The following is a 17356-nucleotide window of genomic DNA, read 5'->3' as shown; positions in this document are numbered from 1 at the left end:
CTGTCTGCGTCCTGCGCACCGCAGGCTTCGGGCACATAAACAGGCGCTGAATGAAGGAACCCATCAGGCGCGGCTGCTCCGCCCGCACCTGTGCGCGCAGCCAGACCCGCCTCGCCCAGGGCGCGAACTGGAGGGACGCAGCGGGGAGCTCCCGCAGCGCCCCCCCCCCCCCCCCTGCAGGCCGCCTCAACTCTCGGATCAGACCCAGGCGCGTCCGGAGGCTCCGGGCCCCCGCTTCTGCGCCCGAGCCCGTCCCTGCGCGGTCTTGGTGGAGGACCCCCGCTCTCACGCCTGGGACCCCCCAGGGCCCAGCGGCTCCTTCGGCCTCTCTCCCTACGCCGCCCCTCGCGCCTGACAGCTCCTCTCCCTCGCGGCGCCCCTTCCCAGCGTGCCCTCGCCCCTGCTACGCCTCCCTCACACCGCTTCTCTTTCCCGCGGTCCCCCTCTCCCCTGCGGGCCCTCGCCCCCGCGGCACCTACTGCCTTCCTTCCCTGCAGCTTGCACGCCCTCCGGCGGCGCCCCCGGGAGCACCTGCGGCCTGGGCTCGGCTTCCCGGCTCGCTTCGCCCCTGGCCCCGCCCCTGGCCCCGCCCCAGGCCCCGCCCCAGGCCCCGCCCCAGGCCCCGCCCCAGGCCCCGCTCCTCCCGGCCGGCTGCACGTCTGCGCTGCTCGGAGGCCCGGGGGCCGAGGGGCCCGTGGGACGCGCGTCGGGGCGCAGCTTCCTGGTGCGGGCGGACCGCGGAGGTGGACCTGGCCGCGGCCCCCCTGGCCTGTGAGCGTCGCCCGGGAGAGCGGAATTGCGGGGTAGGAGGCGGGGGAGGGTCTGGGCCGGCCAAGCGACCCCCTCTCCCCGCCCCGCCCCGGCCCAACCCGTGGAGGGATGGCCACGAGCCGGAAAGGGCCATCTGGTTCCTGCTGGCCGCCCCGGGACACCCCAGAGCTCCTCCTTTCCCTCCCCGGCTCCTCGCAGAGCCGTCCTCTACACTTTATTTTCTGTGGGTTTTTTCCCCCCTATTTTTCAGGTTGGAGGCATCGGCCGCACCTCGGACCTTGACCTGTGGCCTGGGAGGAGGTGAGATCTACTGGCCAGGCTCTGACCACCTGACCACCTTCCTGGGCGCCTGAGTCTGGGTTCCTCGCCAGGACACTCCCTTTGTAAGTTGTGGGCTCCTCGGGGATGCTTTGGGAGCGAAGGGGTCTAAGGTATGGGGTGGTACCCGCGAGGGCCCCCAGCTTGGCTGGTGGCTCTGGGCAGCACAGCCCCAGGCTCTTGCTACAGGGCGGGACCTTCCAGTGGGGGGCTGGAGAGTGAGGCCCTCAGGAGCCCAGCTCTGGGCACTTCACTGGCTTCTAGGGGCTTTGTCCAGTCAGGGCAGCTTGAAAGCCACAGTCTCCATCAGTTGGGAATGCTTTCTGGTGCACACGATGGGAATTCCTTGTCCCAGACTTGAACAGGTGTGGGTTGAGTCTTCTCACACAAAGAAGCCCACAGGTGGGTAATGGGTGTGGATTTGGAGACCCCCCACCCTGTCAGGGCTGGCGCTGCGTGGCTATCCGGTAGCAAAATGGCTGCTGCAGCTCCGGCCATCACTGCAGGGCGGCCAGAAAGAAGCCGCTGCTATTTCTCTCGTGAGAGCAAAAACCCTGTAGCTCCTGCTACGCCCAGCGGCCGAGGTATTAAGCTTGAATTAGCCCCCGGCTGTCATTTAGGGCAGCACCTTGCTGCCTGGAACCGGCTAAGGATTGTGCCCCCAGGTGGAAGGAGGTGGACGTTAGGTAGACAGCTAACAGAGTCGGCCCAGTAGCCCCTTTCCCAGACCCACCCGGGAAAGCGGAACTCACACTCAGTGCGCGCTTGGCCTCCCTTGGGCCTGAGAACGGCCACTGACCTGAGTGGCTGCCACCAAGCAGGTGGCTCCCGCCTGAGAGGCAGGCCTTGAGGCTCCGAGATGGGCTTCCTCCCTTCCTCCCACTGGCCTGGGACCCGGGAGGCACGTCAGGAGTTTAAGAACTGCTGGGTTTCAGCAGTGTCTGGGTGGGCCTCTTGCCGTTCAGGGGCCCGCTGTGCCTTTAAGCCCCTCCCCAAGTGTCCCTGGGAGGGGGTCCCGGGAAGAGAGGCGCCTGGACGCCCCCCCCACCCCCACAGGCCCCAGCTTCTCCCCCAGGCGGTGTCGGGGGAGGGGCTGCAAGTCGAGCAGGCCAGAGGACACAGGACAGGGCTGCCCGCCTGCCCCGGCCAGCCAGCCAGCCTGTACCAGCCGCCGCCCCGTCCCTGTCCTTCCCCGCCTCCGGGGAAGCTCTGGGGCCTGATCTGTCGGGAACGGGGAGGGGGGCAGCAGTTATCCGGCCAAGGACCCGCCGCGTCCAGTCTCCAGGGCCCAGCAGCTGTCCCGGAGGCCCCCGCGAGGGCCTGGCCTGGGTGGAGGCAGCCTCTCACATTCCTGAGGGTAGGGTTTGGCGGATTTGCAGCCTCCCTGGGTTGGATTCCCGCTTTGCCGGCTCCCATGTGACCCTGGCAAGTGGCTTGACCACTTGGCGTCGGTTCACCTGCTGAGCCAGGTGAGAAGGTTCCGGTAAAGGAGGAGCCCGGTAAAGGAGGAGCCCGCCGAGAGTGCCTCTGCCCTTCCCCCGCTCCGCCCCCTCAGCCCGCCCCTCCCCCCTCAGCCTGCGCCCCGCCCCCTCAGCGCTCGCCCCCCTCAGCCCCCCCGCCCCCCTCCCCTCAGCCCCTCCCCTGCCCCTCTGGCCGTAGCCCGGGCAGCATGCAGACCCAGCAGAGTGGCGTCCAGTACAGCAGGTGGGATGACAGCAGCCGGGACGAAGTCCACGTGGCTGCCGTGTCCAGCACGGAGGAGGCCTCAAGCTGGGCGAGGTGAGGGCTGGGGGGAGGAGCCCCGCCCGCTGGGTCACGCCCTCCGCCTGCCGCGTGTCAGCAGAGTGCCAGGCCCTCCTCCTTTCGGGGCCCACTGCCCCCCCCCTCCCCTCCCCCGCCCAGCCCCCGCAGCCCCCGCAGCCCACTCGGGCTCACGTGCTGGCGGTTCCCTCTCCAGGATCTCCCGGAAGCTGTGCTCAGGCAAGCTGGGCATCGCCCTGAAGGTGCTGGGCGGAGTGGCCCTCTTCTGGGCCGTCTTCATCCTGGGCTACGTCACCGGCTACTACGTACACAAGTGCAAATAAGGCTTCCCAGCACGCACGCATATTCCCCGGGGACGCGGGCCCGGGCGGACACCCCTGTACACCAGAATACCCTTTGCATGCACAGACCCTCATGTACACGGATCCTCGTATACACCAGGTTTCCTCCACGTGCATAGACTTGCCGCCCCCCCCACAGACCCCACTGTGCAGCAAGCAGTCACTGGCCATCCAGGGGCACGCAGAGGAACAGGGACACAGGTCCTCGATGACATATACACATGCCTCTCACAGGCAGCCAGCCAGGGGCACACGTGGCCGGGAGACTCGGCCCAGTCTGAGCTGGGTCCTCCCTGAGCTGGCGCTGTATGGGGCTGGGGGTGCCTGGGTGGGCCTCTGGGCCCTCTTGTTTTGTAAGGATGGCTCTGGGGGAGGCGGGGCTATGTGTGTCCCTCTGCCCCGCCCCGCTCCCTGGGCTGAGACCCCATCCCGGAAGTCGATCCTGGGCAGGGTGGGGAGCGGGCGCCACCCTCAAGTGTTGTCTGCGGTGCGGTGGGCATAGTTGCTCCGGGGCTTGGAGCCAGCAGGAAGGCCGCTGCCCCCGCCATGCCCAGGGCGGATGGGAACCTGTGCACCGATGCAGTCATTAAAAGTCTGTTGCATGAAGGTTGGGTGAGGGCCTCTCCCACGGGGGCCCCCCAGGCGCCTGCCCAGGTGGGGCCAGCTGGAGGCCCTCGGACAACAGTGGGAGGCTTCTGGGAAGGGCCCTTCCTCCCACTTGGCTCTGGGACTCCGTGTGTGTCGGCTGCGCCCTCTGGTGGGAAGCGAGCCCCTGGGGGTCGGCCTGAGGGCTGGCAGGTGGCGGAACGTCTTCCTCCCTCGCCCAACCAACCGTGGACAAGGCCTCGAGGCTCAGGCTGCTCCTGCCTGCCCAGCGGATTCCCAAGACCTGCCCTCCTGGGCCTGTGCTCACCCCCACCTACTTGCCACAAGCTCACATCTCTGGCCCCGCAGACCCTTTGTGGCAGAAACACAAAGTTAGGAGAGTGCTTCTTCCCCAAGGACTGAGGGCTGGAGATGAAGGACAGACACTCCTTGTGGGGCCGGAGGTTGAAGGCCACGTGGCAAGCCTGCGTGGCCGAGGCCGAGCTGGAGGGGGAGGGGAAGGGCAGAGACTGCCTCCCCCCCCCCCCCAAAGACCGGCCTGCCCGTTGGGCAGGCTGCACCCAGGTGATCCCAGCCAGGCCCTGTCCACCAGGAAAGCGGAGCACCTGGTGGGGTCTGTCCTGGGCGGGGGTCTCCAAGCAGCGATGCTTCAGGAGCGATTGGCTGTGGGCTGGGGGCAAGGAGAGCTGGCTAGGGGACAGCGGCAGAGGGTCTGGTCCAGCCAGCCTCCCATCTCTGGGCCTCGGCACCTGTCTCCAAAAAGACCCCACCTCCCAGCCCTGTTTGGGCTTCCACACGGCAGGCCCACGTCTGTCCAGCCCAACTTTGGTGCCCCAGCTGGAGCCACCACAGGGTGGGCACTGGGTGGGCGGGGCTCAGTTGGGCTGCACGGCCTCCGTGGACTCCAGGAGGTTGCACTCTGCTCCTGAGGTGCAGGGGCTGGGCCTCCCCGAGGCTGGGTGTAGCCACTGCCGAGAGCCGGGCTGGGGTGCTGGACGGAAAGGAGGCCCACGGCTGCTCTCTCTACCGGCCGTTCTGGCCTCCCTAGCTCCCGAAATGCCTTGCAGGCTCTGGGGTCATGCTCCCTGGGCAGCCCGAGGGCAGGACGGAGTGGGTCTGCTAAAGGGCAGGTCAGATGGAACTGGCCGGGGACAAGGCTGAGTACAGTGGGCGGGGGAGGGGCGGGGAGGGCAGGGTGGGGTAAGGAGGGGCAGTGAGCAGGTGCTGTCCAGGCACGTGGGTGCTGCTGGGATCAGGGGAGGGAGGTGCCCTCAGCCTGTGCAGCTCATCTAGCCCCGCCCAGTGAGCCCTGTGGGTCCACATACCTACTCCCAGGACTGGGGGACCCCGGCCGTTTGATGCGGCCTTCATGCCCTGTGTGCCCTGAGGCCCCTAAGCCTCCAGGTGAGAGTGGGTTGCACAGTCCATTCCCTACACAGCATCCCCTTCCCTGGGCTCGGCCAGCAGCCCGACCTCTGGCGCACACGACCCCTGCCCCCGCCCAGGTGTGGTCCCCGGGCCTGGCCAGAGCCGGATTGGCTGCAACAGAGGTGGTGGTTCCTCCCCATGGACCCCTGGGGCCACATACCCTGGGAGCCCCCTTCCGGCCCGGGGGGGGGGGGGGGGGGGGGGTAGGGGAGGATGCTGGGAAAGGGATGTGGCGCCCCGCCATCTTGCCCCTGGGTGGGGGGGTCCCCCCCCCACCCCCCCCCCCCCCCCCCGCTCCAGGCCTGGAGAGCCCAGCAGCCTCTCTGGGCTGAGACTGTGATGATTCAGTGCCTCTTGGTCTTTGCTGGCAGGCGGGGATGGGGTGGGTGGGGTGGGTCAGGTCCTCAGTTTCCCTACAGACACTTCCCCGAGATACTGGCAGGAAAGGCTTCACTGGGGAGGAGCGGAGATGTTCTCATTAAATGTTTATTAGAGGGCCGCACTGGCAAAGAGAAAGAGTGTCCGGGTTTATGAGTGGGTCGGGCCGGCCAAGGGAAGACCATCCTGTTTCCGCGGTGAGTTGAATACATCCAGCACCTCACCCGGGGCTGAGCTGCGTCACAGGCGGTGGGGCTGGCGTCTCTGTCCACGTCAGCGAGGTCACAGACCAGACAGGGCCTGGCCATGGAACAGAGTGCCAGGAGCCAAGAGAACCGCTTGGCCGTGGCCCAGCCACAGACCCCAAGCTGGCCACGGTGCCAGCAGTCGCTGTCCCGATCGCCCAAGGCTCATAAGATGACAAGCCAGAGCCACCAACACAGACATTTGGCAGGTCTGGGGTTCACAAGACCAGGCAGAGCCACCCTGGTGCACCTGCTTCAGCCCAGCCCAGCCCAGCAGCCACCGCCTTCAGGGGCCAACGGAAAGGCTTGCAGGTGACCAGAACCGGACAGGGTCTCAAGGCAGCTGGGTCCTGTCCTACAAAGCAGGTTGGCTGAGCTCTGAGAGAACCGTGTGGCTTTGTGAGTGTGCCCCCCCCCCCCCAGGAGGAGGCTCAAGCTTCACACGTGTCTGGTCCTGACGGCTAAGGGCCTGGGTTCAGTGTGGCCTCTTGCAAATGCTCCCCAAATCAGCAGAACACACGGCTCGTCTTTTGCGAGTCAAGTCACAGAACACGAAACAGACGGAGTCAGTAAATGACAAAAGCCAGGGAGGCAGTTTCTTGACATCCAGGCCGCCTACGAGGCAGAGGCCAGTAAAACCCACCTACTCTGTGGCTGGCTGGTGCCTGGCTGCAAGCACGTTCTGCCTCCAGGGAGGAGTGTGTGTGCTCACACACGTAAACACACGCACAGCGTACACACACACACACACACACACACTGGTGGTCTATGGGCCCAGACATTCAAACCTGGAAATCCCTAAAACACAAGATGCTGCACAACAGTTCACCCCTCATGCGGCCATGGCCACTGTCCGTGCTTGGGCCAGCTGACGGCAGAGGTGTCCCATGCGTCTGTGAAGCCTGTTCTGCACCGAAAACCTGCGTGCTGGCCCTGAGCTGCACGTTCCGACGTCTGCCCGTCCCTGTGGTGCGACTGCACAAGCGAGCAAAGCCCCGATCCTCTTTCTGCCCTGCCAGGGCCACGTGAGGGAACCGTGCGGCTCTACCCCTAAAGCATCCACGGTATTAAGAAAAATGCCTTTGCCAATTCCAAGATCACATAAAAATATTCTTCTCATAGAAAGATGATTTGTGGCCAGCTAGGGACATGGTGTCACTCCAGGCCTCTAAGCTGCACTACTGGTTCGGTGCGATTTTAAAAGCTGCCGTATCGTAGAAAAATAATTGTGTGGTTCTGTGAAACGCACATTGTTCAGCTTCCCAGTTTAGATCTGAACAGCGAAACCAATCAGTGTCTTTCTCCCCTGAATGACGTTAGTCGCTGTGTCTACGTGATTTCGGAACAAACATCCTGAACGGCTCACTCCAGTATTTGAGAAACTTCATACAAAGCGTTAGTACAATCAGTTTGGTGCCGAAAGGCAAAGTCACCTAAGCACGCGACAACACGGCATCATCTGTGACAGAATCGTCTGGAAAAGCAAGGGACGCGCATCGTAAAAACCACCGAGGTGAAACTGAACAAACAACACAACAGCATCGCACACGCGCCCTGCCGCGGCCCGGGGCTCAGCGGATCACGGTCACGTGGGGAGCAGCGAGGGCCAGGTCCGTCTTGGAGGGGTACACCACCCTCAGGTGCCCTTCCTCATCCACCACCCGGACCTGCTCCACCACCAGGGAGCCGTTCCCAGCCGTGTCTGCACTTGCGTTCGCGCTGGGCTCCGGAAGCTGTCCAGAAAGTGCGTCGGCTTCAGTATCTGAAACGGACCCGTCCTCTTTATTTTCTAACGTATATTTGTTGATTTCTGCCATTTTCTGCAAAAGAAAAACATTTTTTCAGAGGTGATCAGGAAAGATACGCAGCAAAGGCAGCCATGCGAGGGGTGGCAGGAAGATGGGGGGGGGGGGGGCGACACATGTCATCTGTGCCTCGCGGCCAGAGCGCTGACGGGGCGAGACGATGAGGCTGGCTCACCAGCACCAGGGCGTCCATGATCTCTTTACATATCTGTAGACTCGTGGCGCTTGTTACTTCCAAAAACAAATCTGAGGTGGTTTTCTTAATCTTAAAAGGAAATGAGAAGGATTTCAGAAAAGAATAAAGCTGTCGAAAGTAAGACATCAGCAGCTGTTCCAAAAAAAAGCCTCTAAGACAGTGTCCCCTTCCCGAAGACAGGCATGCGCCAGAACGCCGTGCACACGGGGGCTCTTGGTGCGCACTGTGACGGGGACGCCCAGCTCTGTGCAAGCGGCCCGGGCTCTCAGGCCTGCGCGTCCGTCCCGTGACTGTGCGACTGACGCTTGTGCTAAGTCTGCACGTGAAACAGCCCCAGACACGCACGTGCAGACGGCGCCCTACCTTCGTCTTCTCGCTGTTGGTTATGGGCGGGAAGGAGATCACATCGCCATCTGCATCCACAAGGCAGGGGTAACTTTCTTTACCGTCCAGTAAGTGCAGGTACCTGTGAGGGAGGAAACAGAGTGGAGACGACACTACGAGAAAACGTGCCTAGAGGCGAACCGGACAAATCAGTTCTTTACACAAAGTCGGTGCAACACCAGGGAGTGTGTCCTCAGCTCTGGACGAAGGACATTCTACAGCCCGCGCTCACACGGGAACGGTGGCCGGCAGGCTGGGTGCCCTCTTGGTCCTGTGGCCACAGGTCGCCCTTCACCAACCTGTGCCCCGCGTCACATGGACAGAACGTAGGGGGTGACCGCAGTGCCCTCCTATGTCCCCGTGCAGCCGGCGTGGACCCCCGCTGTCCCTCCAGGCCACAGAGCCTGCACCTGAGAAAGACTGTTCTCCCCAAAGTGGCATCTGAGCCTGGGGCCCTCGAGAGGAGAGGCCCTAGCAGCGCTGCTCTCACCCCAGGCAAGAGTCCCTAATAGCCTGGGGAACGAGGTCTGGGAGGTTTTCTCAACATCGGGGAGGAGAAGAGGAGAAGGATGCACGCCAGTCAGCCTGGGAGCGAGCGGGGGTGGGGACAGCGCCCCGAGGGGACGCCCGCTGACCTGTGCAGGCCTGAGACGTTCTGCCTCTTCTTCTGCTTCCTGTGCTCCTCGGCCTCCAGCTGTAGCTGCCGCACCAGGTCCTTGGCCTTGACTTCTCTGCGCCCCAAGGGGACGATCTGTGGGGCGGACACTGCTCCGTGAGCTCCGGCGGGGCCTCCTGTGCTCACCGGGCCATTGGCATCAACGTCCCCTCTTGGCGCTCCCTCGGGTAGCCCTGTGACCACGGGGCCCCTCTCCGGCATGCATGAGCGCCCCTCGGGGACCTCACCAGCACTCGGCCCCTCAAGGCGGAGCGCAGCCTCCAGCCCACCCACAAACGACGGCGTCTCCCAGGCCTGCGGCCCCTGGACGACCCGAGGGAGGGGGCAGACCTGGACCGGCCAGGCCCACGAAGCTCAGCTCCACACGAGGGGTTTTGCGGTTTGCTATAAACCACAAGTTTTGCTTAAAAGGGACCACACGAAGGAAACCACTTTCCGGCTGCTACCTTCCCTGAGGAGTTCACTTTTACAACGGGCCTGACGAACCCGCCGGGAGCAGCCTGAGATTCTCTCTCAGAACTGGCGTCACCAGAGCGCACCTGTCAGGGGGGCACGCGGACAGGGCCGCTGCAGCGGCAGGCAGGGAGGGGCGCAGGACGTCACCTTGAGGTCCTGCGGCGGGCGGGTGTCGTACAGCAGGGGCCCGCGGACGGCTCTGAGGTCGTGGGTGGCGATGGTGGCGGCCGTTCTCTTCTCACAGAGCTCCTCGTGGAGCTTGGTCTGCAACACACGGCCCGAGGCACCCAGAGCTCAGCGCCCTGCCCCTGATGCCCTGCCCCCCTGGCCTCCCCCCTCGGCCTCCCCAGCCAAAAATGTATTTTGTGGAAACTTCCCCGGATGATTATTTTATCTGTTTACTGGCAGAATTTCTTGTTTCTCTAACTCTGGAACAGAGTATTTGAGACTTCAAAGAACCCTCCTTGAACTAGAATTTATGACTGAATAAACAGAAGTAGGACTTAAAAAGAAAACTACCCGCAGCATGGTTTCCTTCCAAAACACCGATCTCTGGGTTTTAAACTCCCGGCTGGGAGTGCCCTTTGCTTCCTCCCTGAACATGAGCTTCCAGAAAGCTGCCTCTGTCCCCACGGGCCACACTGGGGCGGGGGGGGGGGGGGGGTCTGCAAACTTCAAAGATGGGGTTTTTACTTTAAAAGCTGGCAGACTGCATACAAAAACAAATCAGGAAGTTCTTCTAGCTAAAACCTGAACAAAAACTAAACAGCTCACAACAGGCTGGCCAGTGCTGACGATCTCCGTACCAACTCCAAACCAACTGTGCAATTCATTACAGAAACCCCAAATCCCATCCCCCAAGACGTCAGAAACTCGGGAAACGCTCATCTCCCATCGCAACAAAGCCTTCAGAAACGAGGCAGGCCGGGAAGGGTCTCTGTGGACGAGCTGACAGGCAGGCAGCCTCCTGGGGCCGAGGCCCAGGTCCGACCTGCCCTGGGGCGCACCCGGCGGGTGTCATCCTCACCCGTGCCCGGAGCCAGGTCCCGCCGTGCACAGAGTGACACCGGGCCACCCCGCCCCCACCCCCCCACCGCGGGCCGCGCACACCCACCTGGGAGGTGAGGAGCCGTCTGAGCGCGTTCCCCGTCTGCAGGTCTAGGCCTCTCACGATGGCCCCCACGATGAACGGCCGGACGTCCCTGACCGCGGGGCTGACCCGCACCGTCAGCGGGGCGGGGCTCTCGGACACGTGCAGCACCCGGAGCAGCATCCGGCCGGCGCCGCCCACCTCCTCGTCCTCCCCCTCGCCGCTCTCCCTCCGCCGCCGCTCCCGCCGCCTCCTGCGGGCCTCGTCCTTCTCCGGGCCGTGCGCCTTGCCCCCGCCCCGCCCGCCGCCCCGGCCCCCGGCGCGCAGGTACTCCAGGATGGACCTGGTCTGGCAGCCGCGGACCATCTTCTCCAGCCGCCGCTTCTCCAGCCGCCGGTCCGTCAGCTTGTTCCCCCGGAAGTTGACCTCCTTGAGCTTGGGGCAGTCGGCCAGCTCCGCCGGGACCTCGCTGAGCTGGTTGTTGGACAGGTCCAGCGTCTGCGAGGGACACAGAGGACCCGGTCACACGCAGCCCACCCAGCCACGGGGCCGTGCCGCCTCCTCCAGCACCCCCGCGCCCCCTGCGGTCTGTGCCCAGACTGACGCCCGCTACAGCCACCAAGCAGCCCTGAGGGGGACGGGGGGCTGGGCGGGGGGGGGACGGTGGTTGCCAACGGTCCCCACAGAATGCCTGTCCTCCTCTTCCTGCTCCCCTGCAAGTTCCCTGTGACAACTGTCCCAACGGACAAGGTTAGAGGAGGAGCACAGGACACGGAGAACGTGCGGTCATGAACACTGGGTGCTTCAGAAACACGCTCCCCACAAAATGGTGCTGAGATTTTTTAAATCAGACGAACTAAACAGACAGAACACGGCATCACCCTTCATGCAGGAACACGGTGCACGGCGCTCCAACTCTGCGTGCACAAAACGGCAGAGCGGCTCTGACCCTGGCCTGCTCTCGGCCTGCGTCTGGACCCAGGGAGGGATGTCGCAGCCTAAAGAGGGGCACGGAAGCCTCGCACAAGAACCTACCGCCGCTCCTGCTGCCTGGGCTCTGACAAAACTGTGTGCGGGAATCAGCAGCACAGAGACGTGTTACCAACGGGCCTCCCTGAGGGGTCAGGCGGGGCAGGAGGAACACTAAGGAGCGAGGTCAGACCCCAGGACACCGAGGCAGCATCTTCTGGTCGTGGGGTCTCGGCTTCCCCTTCTGCGGCCGGGTGGAGGACAGGCCCCCAGGAAGAGGCCAGCCGCTGTCCCCTCTGCTCTCCTCCCAGGCAGTGCGGGGCACCGTGCACAGAGCTCCTTTCTTGTTCTCCTCCTGGGCCAATGGGAAGCTCTGGCCTGGCCTTGCCCGGCACGGCTAAGACCAGACAGGGGGCATAGGGCCTCGGAAGAAACCCTCCTATCTGGTCAGCTGGAGTGAGCGCGGGGGAGGGCGGCTTGGGGAGAGCTCTGGGGCACAGGGGGCCTGTCTGGACTGCACCCAGGGTCAAAGCCACACCGGCAGGCAGCCATCTGCACGCAAACCTACGGCAAGAGTTCACACTTGGTGGGCGAGACCGCTGACCAGTCCTGGTTCTGGCTGGGATGTTAACGGGCCTGGATAAAGCGGGTGACAGACTTCATCATGAACTGGAAAGGGGGCAGGGGCTCTGATGGTCCAGAAGATGCCTCCACTTTGGCTGGTACAGAGGGCTTCGGACAGAACCTCACAGACTCAGTTACCAACAGAGCTGTCCTGGCTCAGGCCATCAAACTGCCGAGAAGCCGGGGAGCCAGAGTGGAGGAGGGGGTCAGAGCTGGGGGAAGGGACGGTGTCGCAGAGGAGCCTCTAAAGGCTATGCTGGGGCCTTAGCAGGGCGGCAGGCTCCCATCTTGCACTCAGGATGGGGACGAGGAAAGGAGGCATGGCTTTTAGTCACCTTGGGGGACCAAGGGGCCCGAGAGGCTGTGGGCAACGCGATTTCGTACAATTGTGTCCATTTTGTGCCTCACTGGGCCCTTCTCCCCGGCTTAAGTGGGAATGGGAGCAGGGGATGAATGGACTGTATCACGGCCTGTCCCGGTCTCTGCCACATGGAGGCTTGTGAGTGGCAGCGAGGGGCTGACATTCTGAGGTCAGCCTCCACCCCCACCCCCCCCCCCCCCCCCCCCGCACATGCCAGCTTTGGAGTTGGCCGCACTGTCCAGGAGGCTTTGGCCGGCTCAAGGACTGCACTGGGACGGCCGTCAGTGCTGCACAGAACCAGCCGGCCGGGTAGACGGCGCGCGCAGGTAGCAGAGGAAGAGCCGGCAAGGAGGGGAGACTGGGGGACGGGGCCTCACTGCCCGGCCACTTCAGCCACAGCCTCTGCAGGCCGAGGAGGTCTCCACAGAAAGACAAAGGTGTGGGGTTACTGGGGGGGGGGCGGGGGAGCTCCGCTTTCAGAGGCAACAATGACCGAATAATGGACATTTCAGGCCCTGTGCTGCGACCCTGTGGGAGTGTAAACAGGGAGGGGAGGAAGCAGCAGATCAGGGAAGTCGTGCCAGGCTCTAGAGGTGGGGGCCTTGTAGAGATGCGGACACCTGCACGTAAGAGGACAAGCCGCCCCCACGCCAAGCCTGCGCTCCGTTGGCGCTGGGCACCACAGCAGCAGACTCCGTGAGGTCTCACGCCTAGAAAAGCAACACTAACGGAAGACAGGACCTTCAGGACACGCCGAGATGACAGGTAACGCCTGTACGCGGCTGAAATCATGCAGGACCGGGGAACAGAGCTCTTGCTTTCCGACGGAGGAAGTGGTCTGGACTGTGTGTGCCAATCCCCAAAAGGTACAAAATGCACAGAGGCTGAAGGGAGTGGCGTCCAGGAACCTGCCTCTGCCTGGAGCCGACCCACGAGGACACCCGCTTACTCCCTTCCTGCCGGTAACACAAGCATCTCCGACCTGGGTGAGGCCGCTGACTGCCCTCTGGGAACATCCCTTCTGCTGGGATGTGCAGTCCTAGATCCCCAGCTGGGCGAATGGGCGAACTGAAAACAACATGTCAGCCAAGGGCGTGTTGGCCGAGGGGACCCGGATGTGACCCGGGCACCCAGTGAGCCTGTCACCTCTGCCCTGATGAAAAGATAGAGATGGACGAAGGGCTCCTTGGGGGTGGACAGGGGTTTCACGTGCAAAGTTTGGTTTCTCTGGAAAACCTGACCACAGTGGGAGTCCCATCTGTGAGCCACGTGGACGGTCCCCGTGAGCACGGGGCCCGAAACAGGGGGAGGCCTGGCCGGTGTGGCCTTCCAGCCGGCTTCCAGCTGCCAGGCCCATTCCTCTGTCAGCCCTGAAGGCCAGCACCCCGGCCTGGGTCAGTCGCCTACGACAAAGGCAAGGGTGACGCAATGGGCCATCATCCCTGGTGCACCACAGGTGACAGAACCCCAGAACAAGGACACATGCCACCAGGAGAAACCACCCCAGATTGTCTTAGGTCTCCCGTGGGGAGCCAAGCTGGATGGCCAGACAGCAGGACGGCAACGGGGCGGGCTGGGTCCGGGCAGTTAAGTAGGTGGTGAGGTTATGGCACAGTGGATACACAGCGGTCTCTCGGGCTCCCTCGTCCCAGGTGGTGGGAGTGGGGAAGAGGGTCTGGGGCCCCCATCCGGGGCAGCTTCCTGGGGGAGGGTGCATGAGGCACGCATCTCCCTGCCTCAGGGGAAGTGAGGGGACAAGCGGGGGCCCGTGGGATGCTACTCTGGTGGCCCCCGTGGAACCGAGCCTCTGGGCATTTACATCCTGTGTGGCGTCTCCCCACGAATCTGGACTGGGCTCGCTCACTTAACCAGTGGGTGCAGTGGGAGCCAGGGTGCTGGTTCCAAGCCCCTTCTTCAAGGAGCCCTGTGGTCGGAGAACTGGGCCACCCTGCCGCGGGGGGAGAGGTGCCGAGACGACATGGGGCCAGTGGAGCCGGCACAGCATCGCAGCGGAGGCCAGCCCCGAGCACACGTGGTCTATGGCAAGCCCAGGATGGAAAGCGGGCAGCACGTGACATGCCTGGTGTTGTTTTCGGCCACAGGGTTTTGGCACGGTCCTCAGTCACGGTGACCGCAGCACCACCGCCCCTGTTCACGGCACTGTGGCCGTCCCCAGTCTCTCACAGGTGCAGGAACCGGCAGCAATGCCAGGACACGCTGAGGGGACCCCCACCTCCGCCTGTGAGCTCAGTTCTCCACCCAGGCCGCCTCCCCGCAGCACCCACAAGGACGAGAACACGTTTGTACTCAGGACCCCAGTGCGCACACAGGGCACCGCGGCCTCGCACGGATCCGGTACCGCTCCTCACGGAGGCATCGTTTCAGAGAGGCCCCCGAAGGACAGCTGAGTCCAAGAGGGATTCCAAGCGGCTCTGGCACGACCCTCCCCAAGACACAGGCGTCTTCGTGGGGAGGAGAGCCGATGGGGGCCTAGCAGCGGCCAGAGTGGAGGAGGCCAGGGGGCTCAGCAGAGGAGACGCACCCTGACCTGAATGCGGGTGTCTGCACACGATAAAGGCCACACGCGTCACCAGTGGGCACCACGGACGCGGTACAGAACGTCTGAAACGAAGCAGTCGTACACACTGGCAAGCGACTCCGGTGAAGTACAACACCCGATCCTGCCCCCGAGGGACCGCGCTCGGCTACATACCTGGCCCGTCAACCTTCTGGAAAACCAAGAGACCGAACAGACCCGAGTGAGCAGCGTTGTACATCACCCGTCACACCTCTGCCATAAAGGGACGCCTATAGCCGGGGGTGACCAACAGGTCCCAGGAGCACCCCCCACAGCCTCTTCTGGAAATGCCAGCAAGCACTCTGCTGAGAGGCCTCGTCTGTTTCTCTTAACTACACACACACACACACGTGCACACATATTCATGCACACTTGCAGACACGTCTTTACACAGACATACACGTTTGTAAAATCGGGTGGCAACACCTTAAGAGTAACTTCGGCTGGAAATAGATCAGTTGCTAAGCTGTATACACATTTTACTGCTTAAAAAATATCTGCATGGGGTGCCCGGGGGGGTGGGGGGCGGGCTCAGCCAGTTAAATGCCTGACTCTTGATCTCAGCTCAGGCCACGACCTCACCGTTTGGGAATTTGAGCCCCGAGACCTGCTTGGGATTCTTTCTCTCTCTGTGCCCCTCTCCTGTGTGTGCGTGCTCTCTCAAATAAACATTAAAAAAAAAAAAGGTCTGCATGAAAAGGATGAAAAGTAGGAGCAAAAAGAAACAAAGACCTGCCTTTTTCAGGACGAAAGGAAAAGGGAACACGGGGAAAGAGGGCTGCCCAGGAGCCTCAAGACTGGAGTTAGGGCAGGGCTCTGCAATGTCCATCCTCCCCTCTCCTGCACACCTGTCTCAGCCAAGCATTACGCTGGGGCCTGCAGACCTAACGGGAGTACGTTAGCAGCCTCTGGACAAGGGAGTCTAGAGAAAAGCCCAAATGATTTGTTGTGGACTCGGCAACCCCTTCCGGCCTTCGGTAAACCAGGAATAACAACTCTTACTTTAGAAGGCGGTCGTCGGGGTGAAGGGAACAGCATACAGGAAATCACACCGTGTGGCATTATGCGAAATCCCGGTAAACCACATCTCCGGGCCTTGCCTGGGTACCCCCCCCCCCGCCCAGAGTCACTGAATCATTTCACAAATGCGTGAAGACACAGAGATTTAGGCGTGGGCCCCTGCTGTTGAGCCAACCGCGCGTGGATGGGGGGCCCGGTCACGGGAGGGAGGGCGGCTGGGACTGCGGCGTCCCCGGGACGGCTCGCCCGGGAGCAGCTCCCTCCCCACCTCTCCTCCAGGGCCCCGGCTCGCAGTCCCCGCTGACCTTGAGCGAGGCCAGGTGGGCGATGTCGGGGCTGAGCTCTCGGAGGCAGTTGTCGGCGGCCGCCAGTTCGCTGAGCAGGGGCAGCGCGCCGGGGCGGAAGAGCGCGGCGGGGAAGGAGTCCAGGCGGTTGCCGGTGAGGTTGAGGGTCTGCAGGCGCGGGGCGCAGCGCGCCAGGTCGGCGGGCAGCTCGCGCAGCCGGTTGCCGCTGAGGTTGAGGCTCTGCAGCTGCGGGAGGCCCGGCGGCTCGGCGGGGCCCAGGCCCTGGCCCGGCGGCAGCGCCTCCAGCGCGTTGCCGGACAGGTCGAGCACGCGCAGCGCGGGCAGCGGGCCGAGCTCGGGGCTCAGGCCGGGCCCCAGCGCGTTGCGCCGCAGCACGAGGCTGTGCAGCTGCGGGAGGCCCTGCGCCAGGCCCGGGCCCGGCTCGCGCAGGCTCCCGCAGCCGCTCACCTCCAGGTAGTGCAGCAGCGGCAGCGTGAAGAGCCTCGGCGGCAGCCGCCCGCCCGCCGCGCGCACCCGCTGCTCCAGCCCGGGCCCCGTCAGCAGCAGCTCGCGCCGCCGCTCGCGCTCCGCCAGCTCCAGCTCGGGCCAGGCCTCGGGGACGGGGGCCGCCGCCGCCGCCGCCGCCGCCATGGCGCCGCCGCTTCCGCTGCAGCTCCCGGGGCACTTCCGGGGCACGGCGCGTCACTTCCGGCTCGGGCCGGGAGGAGAGAACGAGCGGGGCGGGACTGGCCGCGCGGGGGGCGGGGCGAAGCGAGGAGGGGCGGGGCGGGCGCCTACCGGGGAAGAGTGGCGGAGAGGTGCCTCCTGGCGGCCGAGGGCTTTTGCCCGCGCTCCGGAGTCCGCACCTCGAAGAGTCACCGTAGCGGAGCGGAGCGTCCTGGGGAGGCGACCCGCCTCCCGGGTCCAGCCCCTCGCCTCGCGCTGCCCCGGGTCCGGTTCCTCGCCCTGATCGCCCTTGACCGCCCCTCGGGTCCAGCCCCGCGCCCCGATCGCCCCGTGGGTCCCGCCCCGCGCTCCGCGCGACCCCCTCCCCGGTCCGGCCCC

The 17356-nt window shown here is 64.2% G+C and overlaps 2 protein-coding genes across 2 annotated transcripts; one reads left to right on the top strand and one right to left on the bottom strand.

The window, feature by feature from the left end:
• Positions 1 to 636: 636 nt before the first annotated feature.
• SMIM1 (small integral membrane protein 1 (Vel blood group)) lies at positions 637 to 3797 on the top strand. Its single transcript, XM_053899088.1, has 4 exons — positions 637 to 803; positions 1022 to 1154; positions 2749 to 2868; positions 3047 to 3797. The coding sequence occupies exons 3-4, from the start codon at positions 2759 to 2761 to the stop codon at positions 3171 to 3173; spliced, it is 237 nt and encodes a 78-aa protein (XP_053755063.1). The 5' UTR covers positions 637 to 803; positions 1022 to 1154; positions 2749 to 2758; the 3' UTR covers positions 3174 to 3797.
• A 2625-nt stretch (positions 3798 to 6422) lies between these two features.
• Positions 6423 to 16975, bottom strand: LRRC47 (leucine rich repeat containing 47). The gene is made up of 7 exons (XM_019461187.2): positions 16313 to 16975; positions 10480 to 10953; positions 9513 to 9629; positions 8869 to 8984; positions 8213 to 8315; positions 7829 to 7918; positions 6423 to 7668 (listed from the first exon to the last, which is right to left on the bottom strand). Exons 1-7 carry the CDS (start codon positions 16940 to 16942, stop codon positions 7420 to 7422), a joined length of 1779 nt encoding a protein of 592 aa, XP_019316732.2. The 5' UTR covers positions 16943 to 16975; the 3' UTR covers positions 6423 to 7419.
• Between the last annotated feature and the right edge of the window lie 381 nt (positions 16976 to 17356).

This window comes from Panthera pardus, unplaced genomic scaffold, assembly GCF_024362965.1.
Source record: "Panthera pardus isolate Hobbes unplaced genomic scaffold, ASM2436296v1 HiC_scaffold_11, whole genome shotgun sequence".
NCBI lineage: Eukaryota > Metazoa > Chordata > Mammalia > Carnivora > Felidae > Panthera > Panthera pardus.
Note: the sequence above shows the minus strand (reverse complement) of the source record. Positions and strands in the feature narration are given on the sequence as shown.